At 38.7% G+C, this 14,115-nt stretch overlaps 1 protein-coding gene across 1 annotated transcript in view; it reads left to right on the plus strand.

Moving 5' to 3' along the window:
- LOC117181964 (PRKR-interacting protein 1 homolog) overlaps positions 1-9,771 on the plus strand; it is a 116,137-nt gene extending 106,366 nt beyond the window's left edge. The window contains exon 3 of the mRNA XM_033374991.1: positions 9,306-9,771. Coding sequence (XP_033230882.1) covers positions 9,306-9,683 — 378 coding nt within the window. The 3' untranslated portion in view covers positions 9,684-9,771. The remainder of the gene's footprint in view (positions 1-9,305) is intronic.
- The last annotated feature ends 4,344 nt before the right edge of the window (positions 9,772-14,115 follow it).

Here is a 14,115-nt window from a genome sequence, read left to right on the forward strand (position 1 = left end):
TGATTCCTGACCATTTTAAGAAGAGGGTCTCTTCCATTTGCAACTCTATGTGCTGTACCTAGAATAATCCTGTTGTGAAGACATTCAAGACTCAATATTCCGTGACCCCCTTGACGGCGTAAGATGTACAGTCGCGGAACGAAAGACTTAAGATGCATGCTTTTGTTCATGTGCATCCTTTCTTGTCCCGATATCAAGAGATCTGAGCTCGTTCTTCGTCCATGGAACTACTCCAAATGAATAGAGTAGTACCGGGACGGCAAGCATCTTCGTCGCAGATACTTTGTTCCTCGCCGACAGTTCCGAAGACCAAATCTGTCGGATGAGACGTTTGTATCTGCTTCGGAGAGTATCCGTTATAGATGTCACATTCTGAATGCGGCTCTGTGGCACGCCCACGTATGTATAAGTCTTTCCAGCGCAAAGGTGTCGTATGGCGCTTCTATCAACGAGCTCAGGATCTTCAGGGATGCTATTAAGTTTTCCTCACTTCAAATAAACCTTGGCGCATTTGTCTAACCCAAATTCCATTCCAATTTCCTTAGTATATCGTTCGACAATCCCCAGAGCTAGATGAAGTTGCTCTCTGTTTTTAGCATAGATCTTAAGATCGTCCATGTAAAATACATGAGTGACCTTGTACTTTCGATCTGCAGGTTTGCCGCACAAGTACCCGTCGGAATGGCGCATTGCTAGATATAGTGGCAATAATGTAAAGCAAAAGAGGTGTGGGCTCATGGTGTCGCCCTAAAAGACACCTCTCTGAAACGTGACCTTGTTAGTTGTCACGCGATTTTTGCCAGATGAGATAGTAAATCTGGTTTTTCCAAGCGGCATCAATCTCTCTATGCACCCAACTATTTGCGGATGAACCTTTAAGATTTCCAAAAGACAGATGATAAGTCTATGGGATGTAGAATCGAAAGCTTTCCGATAATCAATCCAGGCCATCGATAGGTCACGCCTTTCTTTTAGCCTCGTTGTTCATACATTTCTTGCCACACAGGTTCAATTGCCCGAACAATCCTATCATTTAGGATAGCTGTCAATATCTTATAAAGCGTGTTCAGACAAGTTATTGGCCTGTAATTCTTCGGGTCAGCTAAGTTGCCTATTTTCGGCAGAAGTATTGTGCGCCCTTCCACCAACCACTCTGGAATAGGCTCTTTCGACTTCAAATATGAGGTGAAAATACGGGCCAAATGCTGAGGGGTTGCAGAAAACTTCTTCCACCAGAAGGTTTTGATACAATCTGGTCCCGGTGCGGAATAGTTCTTCATCCCTCTTAATACTTTTTTCACCTCGGTAGCTGTCTGATGGTCAGCAGCTTTGACTTGTTAAGTGTGTGATAACGGGTCCGGAGTTCGCGCGCGAACTTTCGAACCTTGGTGGTAAAATTTCTGCCAGATGTGTTGTAGTCAATCACACACTGAATACGGGACGCGTACTGTCTTGCCCAGCATATCTTTATGGCAAGTTGATGCATTCGTCTTTTGGTCTTATGATCAGTAGTTGGTTTTGTTTTACGGTTCGCATCGGCCAAAGCTCTCGCTGCATTATACACACAATAATTGATAGCCCAGAGGTTGGATTCTCCGGAAAAATGTCCACGAAGTTCGTCATCCATTTCAGCCAGATGTTTAGGCTAGATAGAGACCTTGGAACAATTGTGACAAAGTGAATTAAATAATTAACCAGCTTAAAAAAATCAATTTTCGGTACAAACTGGATAATTATAATTAAGAAAACTATCCAAGGTACGAGATAAAATTAGTGATTTTATACTGAAAATTCTGCATAGTTCAAAGTCGAACGTAGCCGTACGTCAGTTCTTCACTTATTGGAGAAGTGATCTGCTTCTCAACTGCAGCAGTGACAACTGCGAGTTCTTCAGATAAATTGTAAATATGCGACAAAATATTATTATTGGTTCAATCCTTAATTGTTTATAGAACAGCTATATTTTCTTGGAAGACGAAATCCAGCTAAACGGTTAGCTGGGACAGTTTACATATTTTTTTCAGTGAATTTTATGTATAAATTTAAAAAAATTTATCACGTATTTTGTGTAGTTTTCTTAATTATAATTATCCAATCATTACCTGAAGTAGCTTTTTTGAAGCTAGTTTATGGTTAAACTCACTTCGTCACCTTTCTATACTTTGTTATAGTGAATGAACATAAATAATACGAAATATTAAAAAGCAATTACTTTTTTAACAAAATTTTCTGTGGTGTTTCTAAATATTGTAATTTTATTTCTAATTATCTTGGATGAAAAAGCACTGAAAAAAGATGCAATATTATTTTGTACTTTTCCTTGCCTTTTTTAAGAATCAGATCACTTTTTATTTAAGATATCCATAATAACACACTTCGTGTAACATGTAACTACATAATTTAAATTGTATACAGCTTAACATTTCCAGTAAGAACTCTTTTTATTGTATTTCACTTAGAAGATTTCCATGAAAAACAAATAAAAAATCTCAATCTTTAAATTATATGATGAATCGTATGCATAGTTGTCTACTGGCCTGAAATTTTGTAGTCGAATAGCCGACTGGTCACTTGTTGGCTGCCTTTATCCGCGCACTAGACGAACGTGAGCAGGTGCTGGTATACAGTCGGCTATACAGCACCGATTAGCCGACTGGCCGGTTAGGCGGTTAATCGACTGGGTCGGCTAGTGGGCTACGACGTATGTTCAGTGGGACTTCGTTCGTGTCGTGGTCACGTGACCCGTACAAAAGTTTCAACTCAAGCCGATCCAACACGGCATTGCGTTTCTCCAAACATTTCGTCAAAAATTTTGATTAGGTTTCTACACTCTCGTTCTAGACACAAACAAACCTGTAATATACATGTACATCACATACTAATTGAGCAATGAGCATGGCAACAACGCACTCAGTTTAGTGGTTATGGCCAATGAGGCCAGCTGCTCACGCACGTGGATTTGACAAGCGCCTTCATCAGCAAGGCAAACAGTGTTGCCAAATCGTCAGTACTTCCTTGCGCTATATTTCTCGAGTGAATAAAAATATTATTCTTTTTACAGTTATATATCTCATACTAAACTCAAGACAACATTTGAATTTTTGTAAAATTTTATTTTTATCTTATTCTATACATCTCTAGTTTTTAACCAAATGGTAAGAATTGTTTAGGTGCTACAATTAAAAGAGCATTAATTTAACTCATTTTAAATGGAACCCATGTAAAAGTTACTGTTTTTTGTAGATAATATCTAACTTCATAGGCCCAACATTGAGCTAGAAACTGCATGGTCGTTGGATACTAATCTCCTGTATGTATTGCATTGTCGTAGAATTTTTTATTGAACGATAGAAAAACAAAAAATTCTGTAATGCTTGCTTAAAATTGCTTCCCTCGGAAAGTAAGGCTTTTATTTTTTTTTGAAAGGTTCTTACGAAGTTTTCGGCCGCACCGTTTGTAACTGGGTGAGCAGAAGCTGTATACGTACGTTTAGTGCCTAATTTTTCAAGTAATTCTTGAAATTCTTTGCTTGTACACGGAGTGCCTGAATCGCTTACAATGTGGTGTGGCAACTTGTGAATTTTAAACAGCCATCGAAAAACTTAATCGTAGCTTTCGACGTTATTCTGTTTAAAAAAAATATTTTCGGCCATCTGGAATGAACATCAATAACTGATAAAAATGTATGTCCAAAAAAGGGACCAGCGCAGTCAGTATATATTTTTTGCCACGGTCTTTCAGGCCATTTTCATGGTATCAATGGCGTTTTTGAGGGTTATCCTGATTTTCGCAGAAATTTTTACAATTTTTCGCCGTTTTTTTCCAAGTTGCTATCTATGTTTGGACACGAAACAAATGATATGACAATTCTTTTTCACTTTTACAATTCTAAAATGGCTGACATGCATTTCCTGAATTACATCTTCCTATAGTCTATTTGGTACTACTGCTCTACATCCCCACGGTAATAAACCACGGTCAAGGGGCAACTCATATTTTCTGTGCGAAAAATGCTTTACTTCATGTTTGACTTTTTTAATATTATCCGGCCAACCATCTTCTACAAAACTTTTTACTATAGCAAGTGTCTTATCTTTGCTTGTTACTCTTGTCACGGCTTTATAGTCTAAACACGCTATTGTTCTTTCTACTACGAAATCAATTTTATAATTAAATGATGTTAAATCAACTTTGCGCATTTTTGAATTCTATTTGCGATAAATAACGGAATTCCTTTACTTGGACCCAGAATTGTTACTAGTATAAACTTTCTGCCGTACAATAATAATAAAACTTTGTAACTTCGAATATTATTGCTGCTGCTTCTTGATCAATTTGTGCGTAATTTTGTTGAGCAGTGGTTTAAGAATTGAAGCGTAAGCAATAGGTCTTTCTCCATTGGAAACTTTATAGCTTAGTCAGAGGTTAGGATCTTCCTAAAATCTCCACAAAGCTCGTCATCCAGTTCAGCCAGATCTTTGGGCTTAAGAGAAACCTGAATGTAGATGTTTCTCCGCGCCCTGAAGCATCGCTCTTCTACTATTAAGGGTCTGCTTGTGATTGGTCTCAGTGTATCCTCTCATCTGCTGTTGCCTGCTTGTTCAGGTTACGGTTCAGTAGACGCTCCGCTTATATAACCCCTTTTCTAGAGTTCCTCGGCACGGTTTCGCAATCGTTTATGCGAAAATGCGAACGCTCTGTGTGTTTCTCGCACCACAGAGCATGCTGTCGTATCCACTCTAGGTTATTCGGCATAGTTGTCCGACCCATTGTTGGTAGCCCTGCGCGTTCGTTTGTTTGAAACTGCACTTACTACAACCATGTTTGGTGTTGTCATTGTTGTTCCCACGAGCAGCTAGGGAAAACGGTTCGTCCATCCAGGGTCACCCGGTATCCCAGAGCCGACCTGGACAATTGTCCGTGACAGCTTATTAATTATTGTAACGATATTTAGCAGAAACCTTTGGTGCAAGGACCATCTAGCCACAACCCGAGGACGCGTTCGACAGGGAAAAATTTGGCGGAATTCAGAATTGCATGACCTGACAGTAAGCTAATGCCTAAAAAAAGTCTTTGCTTCTCAGATTTGTTGTACTGGATACTTTTCTCATAATTTTTCCTTAAGGCCATGTGATAAGTGAGTCACGTGACCAGATTCCTACCCTACGGACACTTTTTTTATTTCCTAACTTATATACACACGAAGCGCCATATCTAGTTGAAAATTTTGGATACTAAACAAGAAGCACTAAGAATAGTGGGTCTCGTCCTAAATTTGTATAATTATGAAAAAAGTTTTTTGTTTTAAATAACTTGTTTTGCTTTCTTCATAAATATTAAAATTTAGGACCAGACCCACCTTTCTTAGTTCTTCTTATTTATTATCAAAAATTTTTAACTCTATATGGTGCGTCGTGTGAAAATAAGTGGAGAAATAAAAAATGTGGCGGTAATTTAGGAATCTGTTCACGTGACCCATGTTTTTTGAACATTATTTGTTTATAAGTTACTTATAAACAAATAATGCTCAAAAAACATGCAAGCAAGCACTCAATAAATCAATGACCTTGAAAAAACCTAAAATCTGATTAGCAATATTATATTGTTGAACTAATTTAAGCCTCTTATTTAAAGTGTAATTATAAGATAATGCGTTTGGAAAATATCATAAGATCGCTGTTCATAGAAATCATCAATATAATGACTTCTAGGAAATCCGTATTGATATTTTCCAATTTTAATAAATATCATGTAATGTTGATTGAGAGATCATAGAGATTTTAATGAAGTGAATATGGCGTTTTTAATTAATAATAATAGCCCGCAGTGAGTGACCCTCTAAACATACATACGTATCTAATGAACACTGTATATACTTACTAAAAAAATATATGTCAAAACATTTGAGCAGAGGTTGAATCTATCTATGGATCCATCAATCTGCTGACGTATGGGGAAACCTTATCTCTGGCACTAGGAAATTCTTCTGGATACCTCTATGATATTACTAACCATCGCAAGCATAAATTCACTCATATATTTCATATGGATGACCTGAAGATCTATATATCTGGTAAAACCAAACTTCAGAATGCTTTAAATATCGTCAAGAAATACACAGGAGAAATTGGTATGGACTGTGGATGCTAGGAAGTTGTAATTTCCACCTTAGTATACCGTGACCGCATTTTATGTTAAGAAGTTCCCAGCGATAGGTGCAGAGCGTGCCAAGCACACGCTCAGTATCTTGAACACATAATATCCATGAAACGCATACTCGAGATATAATTTTGGAGAAACGAACTATATTCGTAATTTAATTATCGGCTCCGGCAACCCACAACAGGGCCAAGGAGAAGGAAAAATAGGAGAGATGTCAAGACGTTGGAAGGGGGCTGCAACGAGTCTACCAAACATTTTCGCTTAAAGTAATTGTTCTTGTGATCGGTGTTCTCCAAAGTGCGAAACTATCACTGCTTCGAAACCTGGAAACCATACCAGCGTGCTAAAAATATTCCAAGGCACTTGCGAGATTGATGCAGAAAGCTGCGATTCTAGTTTCGCTTCATGTCCTGAAAGCACACGAGGATTTCGCCGGCTTGTAGTTGCGATTTCGTCGTCTCCTGTACCACCGATCTGACAGTCGTGATACGTGACCATAGGTGTAATTTACCAAGGCCCTGCAGAGAAACGATCAGAGGGAGACTTTTTGGGGCGAAAGGTGTGGTAACAGGGCGCGAAGAGTAAGAATATACGTATGTAAGTTGGGCGTGTTGTTTATAGACTAATTGGAAATTAATATGCAAGGTTGAGAGGAGATGAAGAAATCCGTAGTGAAAGGAAGGGTAGAATCAGACAATCAGCCATTAAGATTGTGTATAAAAGGGGAGGGTGGCGGAAGGCAAGATGGGGAAGAAGGGTCGTTATGGGAGAGGATGACCTGGACGAGGCGGGCGATACAAATTGCTAGGAGCAGTTGAGAAAGGCAAACTTTGAGGGTTATTGTAAGAGAAAAGGTAGGATATAAGGGAAGTAAATGGGTGTGTGCAAAAGATGGTATTTATAAAGAAGAAAGGAATGTTGAAGCAGTGGTGGGATAGTAAATGTAAAAAAATGAAAGAAAAGGTGAAAAGGAAGTTCAAGAAGTGAAGGTTGGAGTTCAGGTTGCTGTGGATTTCCAAGAAGGTAAAGGAAGAGGTTGATCATGCCACTGTATAAGAAAGGGGATAGGGAGAGGCTGGGAAATTATAGAGGGATTACGCTAATGAATACGGCGTGCAAAGTATACGCGATGGTGTTGGCGGATAGGCTGCGGAAGAATGCCGAGGGGCATGGAATATTGACGGAGACGCAGGTGGCTTTTAGAAAGGGTAGGAGCACTATCAACAGAATTAACGTCTTAAAGTATGTGGTGGACAGAGAATTAGCGAAGAAAGGTTCGAAAGTGTACACGTTTTTTGTGGATCTAAAAGGCGCGTTCCCTTCGGTGGAGAGGGGCAGGTTGTGGGAGAAATTATGGAGAAAGGAGTGGAGAGATGTCTGATAGAGAGGGTAAGGAAGGTATGTGAAGAGATGAAAGATAGGGTGAGAGCAGGTGAGGAAATTTCGGAGGGTATCTGGATGGATAGGCGGATGAGGATATGAGATACTTTGATAGGAATGGTTTAGAGTCGAATGCGGAAAAGTCAAAGTTTATGGTATTCAGGAAGGGAGGTGGAAGAGATAAGGGAGGTAAATGAGAGTGGAAGGGAAAGACAGTACAGTGGGTGAAAAAGTTTGTGTACCTAGGTTTCCCTTCCCGGATGAATAAAGAAGTGAATGGTCATATAAGAGAGAGAGAGAGAAGGGTAATTGTAATGTTGAGGCAGGTGTGCGGGCTGGGAAAGAAGTTGTTCGCAGATGATGCATGTAAATATGAGGAAAAATGTTTGCAGGAGGGAGGCAGTAAGCTGGTTAGGGAGTGTATTTTTGAACGAATGGGCTGCATATGGATGAAGTGAGAATGTTGTACGGGGAAGGAAGGTATATGAGATGGTCAAGAAAAACGGCATGGAGAAAGAGAAGGCAGCAGGGGGAGAGAATAAGAGATTCAAGATTTAACAAGAACTATGCGTGGATTGTCCCAAAGGAGAGAGCGCAATATTTGTGTGAGAAATGAGAAAAAAGAAGTCAGGAGCTTATAGCGAGAATGAGGTTTGGGCTGGAGGATTGTGAGGAAGTGGAAAGGAGTAAGACAAGCATGGAGGTATTAATGCATGAAGGGGGACAAAAACTGTAGTAGCATGGGTGAAGGGGTATTGGATAAGATGGAATGGAAGAGGAATTGACAAGGAAAGATTGTAAATAGGAGATAAAGTAGATATAAGTAAAATGTAAATATTGTAAATGGTAGATAAGTATTAGGAATTAGCCGCGGATGCAGAGTTTGGCAATGCGAGGCAAAGCGCGAAAGTAGGGACATGCGTGCGAAGTGAGGCTAAGCAAGAAAGTCAAGGTTATAAGAGCGGATGGTCTTACATATACGTTGTGGATGGTTATCATTTTTTCAGGGTTATTTTTAAGAAAACTTGGTGCAAATTTAAAAAAAAATTAAGTAAATCACTTGTTTAAGGCCAGCAGGCTGAATCGGAGATATATACTTGTCTGAAATATATTTAATTTGATCATTAATTGTTTTGTTTTTTTACCACTAAACTTTTATACCTATAAATGATTTGAATATAAAAAATTGTTACTTGAGAACTGCTACATATTAAAGCACACTAAACCACACATATACATGCACCAATATTTAAGCATCGTGCAAAGGAAACTAGCGCGCGCAAGATTTCTCGATATAGATTAATTACTTTTCTCTTTAGTATTGTGTAAATTAGTCAGTCTCAGCCCACAGGCTGATCACAGAGTGCCGACCATCGTGCGGCTTTCAATGAAAATTTTAACATACTTTTTTATTGTCTTTCACCCGAGTTAAGTAACCATATGTCCCTATCACCATATGTCCCTAAGTTCAATTAAATCCAAATAATGGTTGTAAAAATATTGATAATTTCAAGAAAAATTGAACGACCACTTACAAATCTTAAAATTTCTAATGTATGTTGCTAAAAAAATTGTAGGTCACGAGTATTGTACTCGAGACCTCGATTTGCTCAAAGACTACTGGCTGGTATGTTCTTATTATTTTACTATATGAACACCCTATCTAAGATCTTTCACTACACAAAGCCTTGAATTTATATATGGATCCTTTTTATTAGATACTTTTTCAATTTTCAATTAAATTATTAAATTTTTGTCAACAGGAACTTCTCGATGAAGAGTATCATAAAAAATTAGATGAAAATAAAAGGAAAGCAGAAGAAGCAACGAAGAAAAGACGAGCTAAGAGATTGAAAAAGAGGCAAAAAATAAAACCAAGTGAAAAAGTTCAATCATATATAAGTGACAGTGAGCATCAGGAAGGTGAACAAAATTACAAGAAGGTGGACGAATATTCATGTTCCGAAAGCGAAGAGGAAAATATCGAAAGGGTTAAAAAAATTATTGGTAAACATGAAGAGATTCTTCGTGAAGTAAATGATGTTGCTAGTACAAATAAGGAAGGTTGTATCTCTGGAATAGATGTCGATAGAAAAATTGAAAACGAAACAGAACTTAGGAGCAGTGGACCAAACCATTGACTCAGTTTGATGCATATTAGATCTCTTACCATATTTTATTTTAAATTTCATGAATAAATAATAATAATATATTTTCTATGATAATGAATGATTTGGTAATTCAGAATCTATCTTAAATTGTAAAATACCCTACCCTCCCATCATTTACAGTTAGCTGAAACTGAGTCTGTTCTGGACTAATGCAAATTTGGCTTCGGAATCATGATGAAAATAGGAAGGAATCAGTTGTACATTTTTTAACCACGTTTTTTTTTCTCGTAGTTTTCAATCTTCGAGCGCCTAATGCTTTTCTGTATTTAATTAACTACGAAGGTAATTTTCCCTTAACTTAATCCGCAATAACAGATTCAAAATCATCGTTTTGAACTCATTTTAACGGAGGGCAATATAAATAAGCGGTTGTAAATCCACATTTTTATCCTGATAACTTATTTAGTATTAGAAAAAGGAAGGTAGCGGAAGTAGTTTCGCTAACAGCGATTTTAATGACTAGAAAATATCAGTTGCAACTATAACGAAATTCATCAAACAATTGTTGTCTTTTTTCCGCAATGCCAATTGGGTAATGTAGGTAGAAAATGGTTTTTATGGCAAGTGGCATAAAAGACATTATTTGCTGAGAACGCCTCATTGATTATTCTCGATTTTTGCTTGTTCAATAGCAAATTTTAAATCCTTGCTTACTTTTTGATTCTATGATATGACAAATCATACTTCAAAGAGATAAAAATGGCGCAAAAATTGTCATAATTAATACTTCTTTATGGAAATGAATATAAAAAATAGAAGATTTAAAGTGAATTTAAATCAGTTCTTTACCTGATCCCCCTGTAATTTCCGCATTGCGAAAATCTTTTTCCAAAAAATTTGTCAACGTCAAAAGGAAAAGGTTGACAATATAGCACTCATCTAGTTGAATTATATCTGTACAAGTACATCGTTTCCGCGTGAGCGGAACAACCAGATAGTATATATTCTAGGTACATCGTGTACATGGCACGGCTGCAGATTCTGTGACGCGAAAACACTACCTCAGTTATCGCACTTTTCGCATCAACGTCTATGAAACCATCAAGATCAACTCCGGAAAAGGGGTTACATAAGCAAAGCGCCTACTCTACCGAAGCCAGAACAAGCCAAACGATCTGACAGAACTGGATGACGAGCTTTCTCAGGATTCTTCCTGAAGAATCCAACCTCTGCACTATCAATTGCGGTATGTATAATGCAGCGAGCGCTTTGGTTTGATGCAAAAGGTAAAACAATGTTAATGTTAGGTCATCAGACCAAAAGACGAATGAATCAAATCAGCACGAAGATAGGCTGGACAAGAGAGTACGCACCAGTCAGAAAAAATTAAGTTTTTCTCTGACCCATCACGACCCTTCGAAGATCCTCCAGTTACAGTCGATAATGCCCCTAAAGTAGAGGAGGTTGAAGCATTTTGGAGAGAAGTCCACGAAGTCCAGCATCCACTGAAAAAGGACCATGAGCCCACTCCTCTTTTGCCTCACATTATTGTAGCGAGGAAATTTCAATGACATCCCCGAAGACCCTGAGCTCATCTACAAGCGCTATACGACACCTTGGCGCTGAAGAGACCTATACATACCTGGGCGTGCCACAGAGTCGCATTCAGGACGTGAAATATATAATTGATTCTCTCCGAAGCAGATAAAAACTTATCATCCAGCAGATTTGGTCATCCGAACTGGCAGCGATGAAAAAGTATCTGCAATTAACATAATTGCCGTCCGGATAGTAGACTATTCATTTGGAATAGTTCCAGGGATGGAGGAAGAGCTCGAATCAGGTCCTGAAAGGTGATGCACATGGACAAAACCATGCACCTTAGGTCTTCTCTTCTGCGACTTTACGTCTCACGCCGTCAACGTGGTCGCGGAATACTGAATCTTAAATCACTTCACGACAGGGTTATTCTGGGAAAGCACATATAGTAGCAAATTGATTAGACTCACTTCTTAAACTCGCCAGGAAGAATGAAGAAGTGGACAAATGAGAATGTCTGTATAAGGCGGAGGAGGCTTCTGAAACACTTGGCCTTGACTTCAATATCAGGGGTGATTAAAATGCATCTAATCTTATCAGTTTCAAGTGATCAATCTTGTAAGACCGGATTAAGAAAGCACATGATAAAAACCTCCGCCAACATTTCCTCGACAAGAGGATGTACGGCATCTTTCACAGAAATATAAAGGATCAATATATGTCGTATGAGCTAACGTTTACTTTTCTTAAATAACCAGAATTGAATTCGGACACGCAGGGATTTATTTTAGCGTGTCCATGTATGATCACTTATACTTTAACGTACCGTGGCCCCATTTCGAGCCAAGACATACCCTATGATAGCTGCAGAGCATTTAATGCACCCCCGATCATGTAGGATACATACTATCTAGTTATACAACTAATGTGAAAGCTACATACATCCAAAGGTACAATGCGGCACTAATAGCGTTTTATTACCATCTCTACCACTTTACAGTATTAGCCCTAAAACCGCTCCGCCAAATGGTCTAATGGAAAATTGTTGTAATTGCTCTCAATTGTCGAAAATAAAAAGTGTGGTATATACTGGATCTGCATATTCTCGATTGTTGTTTCTTTTGCGAACTCTAGGCCTGACATAGTGCTCACTGACTTCGCGAAAGGAATCATTTTCGTTATCGAATTTTCGGCCCCAGCTGTCAAAGGCATCACAGCCATTGACAGCCCTGCCTGTCAATAAAATGCTAAGGCACAGGGTGCTCGAGACTTTTGCCGGATCGTCCTATTGAGTCCATCGCAGACTATGATCACGTATCTCACAGTCATAAGACATGGTTAGACCTAAAATTTTACCGCGATTTCGCCGGGAGCGAGTGCAATTTTGCAGAATGGAACCCTCTCCCAGAGCTCTGGCAATATTCGTCTAATTTATTGAAAAATCAGCCATGCCTTCCTTCGTGAGGATATTTCGGTGGAGCCCGTCCTTCGAGCTATCAATTGTTCAGTTTATGATGCTTTAATTCAAGTCGAAAACTAAAACCGACGATGCATCGAAAGACCAAAAGTCGCTTACATCAACTGAACAATACGATTGTTTGGGCAAGATAGAACGCGTCCCGTGTCCAGTGTGTAATATGACTTCATAACATCTGATAGAGCATTCACGGAAAGGGTTTGAAAGTTCCTGCAAGAGCTGTGGATCTAAAATCACACACTGAATAAGTTAAAGCTGCTGACAATCAAGTAGCATACTTTTAACAAAATAGGGTGTTATCTGGAGCAAGAAGGAGAATATAAAAGAGGGAGAGATTCATCAGGTCAAATAAACAGATTCTGGCTAACCAATAACAGCTCTTTAGTGATCCCTGTTTCTGTCACAAATCCACCAAAGTTTAATGAGGTAGAGTTTTTTGAGAGAGGTATACCAGATCCCGATAACACTGGATTTGAAACAACATGCTAATAATATCATCCGCTTCAAGGATTCTTGCGGAAACGTCATAGCATCTAAGGGGAAATGTCCATCAATCGTTGCCGAAGAGGTGAAAAAAGAACTTAGGGGTACGAAGAACTTTTTCACTGTAGGACTAAATGGTATCGAGAACTTCTGGTAAAAAAAGATTACTTCGACATACTAACATCTGGCCCGTATATTCACCTCATATTTAAATTGGGAAGCGCCTATTCCGCAGTGGCTGGTGTTAGGAAGCACTATATTCCTACCGAAAAAAGACAAGTTGTCCAACCCAAAGAATTACAGGCTTATAACTTGTTCGAACAAACTGTATAAGATCTTTCCAGCCGTCCTAAACAACAAGATTGTTCAAAGAATTTAGCATGTAAGCCTATATTTACTACCGGAATTCTTTAGATTTAAACTCTTATAGACATATTATCTGTTTGTTAGAAAACCTGAAGGGTCATTCGCACATAGTGAGAAACATATATAAATTGATGCCCCTGTAGAAAACTAGATTTACTATCTCATGTAGAAAATATTGTGTGACAAGGAACAACGTGACCTTCCGGAAGGGTGTTTTTCAGGGCAACACTATAAGCAACAAGGTATCTGCGACTAACATGCTTCCCGTCCCGGTTACATTCTACTCGTTTAGGATTATTCCATAGATGAAGAAGGAGCTTACGGATTACAAATTTTGTTCGGATTGATGCGGAATGAATTGGATTGAGTCGGATTAAGTTTTAACCGATTTTGATCGAACGAAATCGAGAATTTTTTCGGATTAATTAATGATTCAGATTGCTTCGGATTGATTTAGAATGAATTCTTATCCGAAACTTTTACCGTCGGTCATAGTAAAACCCCTACCCTTCGACAAGATCCCGAGCTTTGATGTCGTTCTTAGGGAACTGGGTTTCCACACCTCGTCAACCCGCGGGGCGAAGACCAGCCCCTTCA

The sequence above is a fragment of the Belonocnema kinseyi genome, chromosome 10 (assembly GCF_010883055.1).
Source record: "Belonocnema kinseyi isolate 2016_QV_RU_SX_M_011 chromosome 10, B_treatae_v1, whole genome shotgun sequence".
Lineage (NCBI taxonomy): Eukaryota > Metazoa > Arthropoda > Insecta > Hymenoptera > Cynipidae > Belonocnema > Belonocnema kinseyi.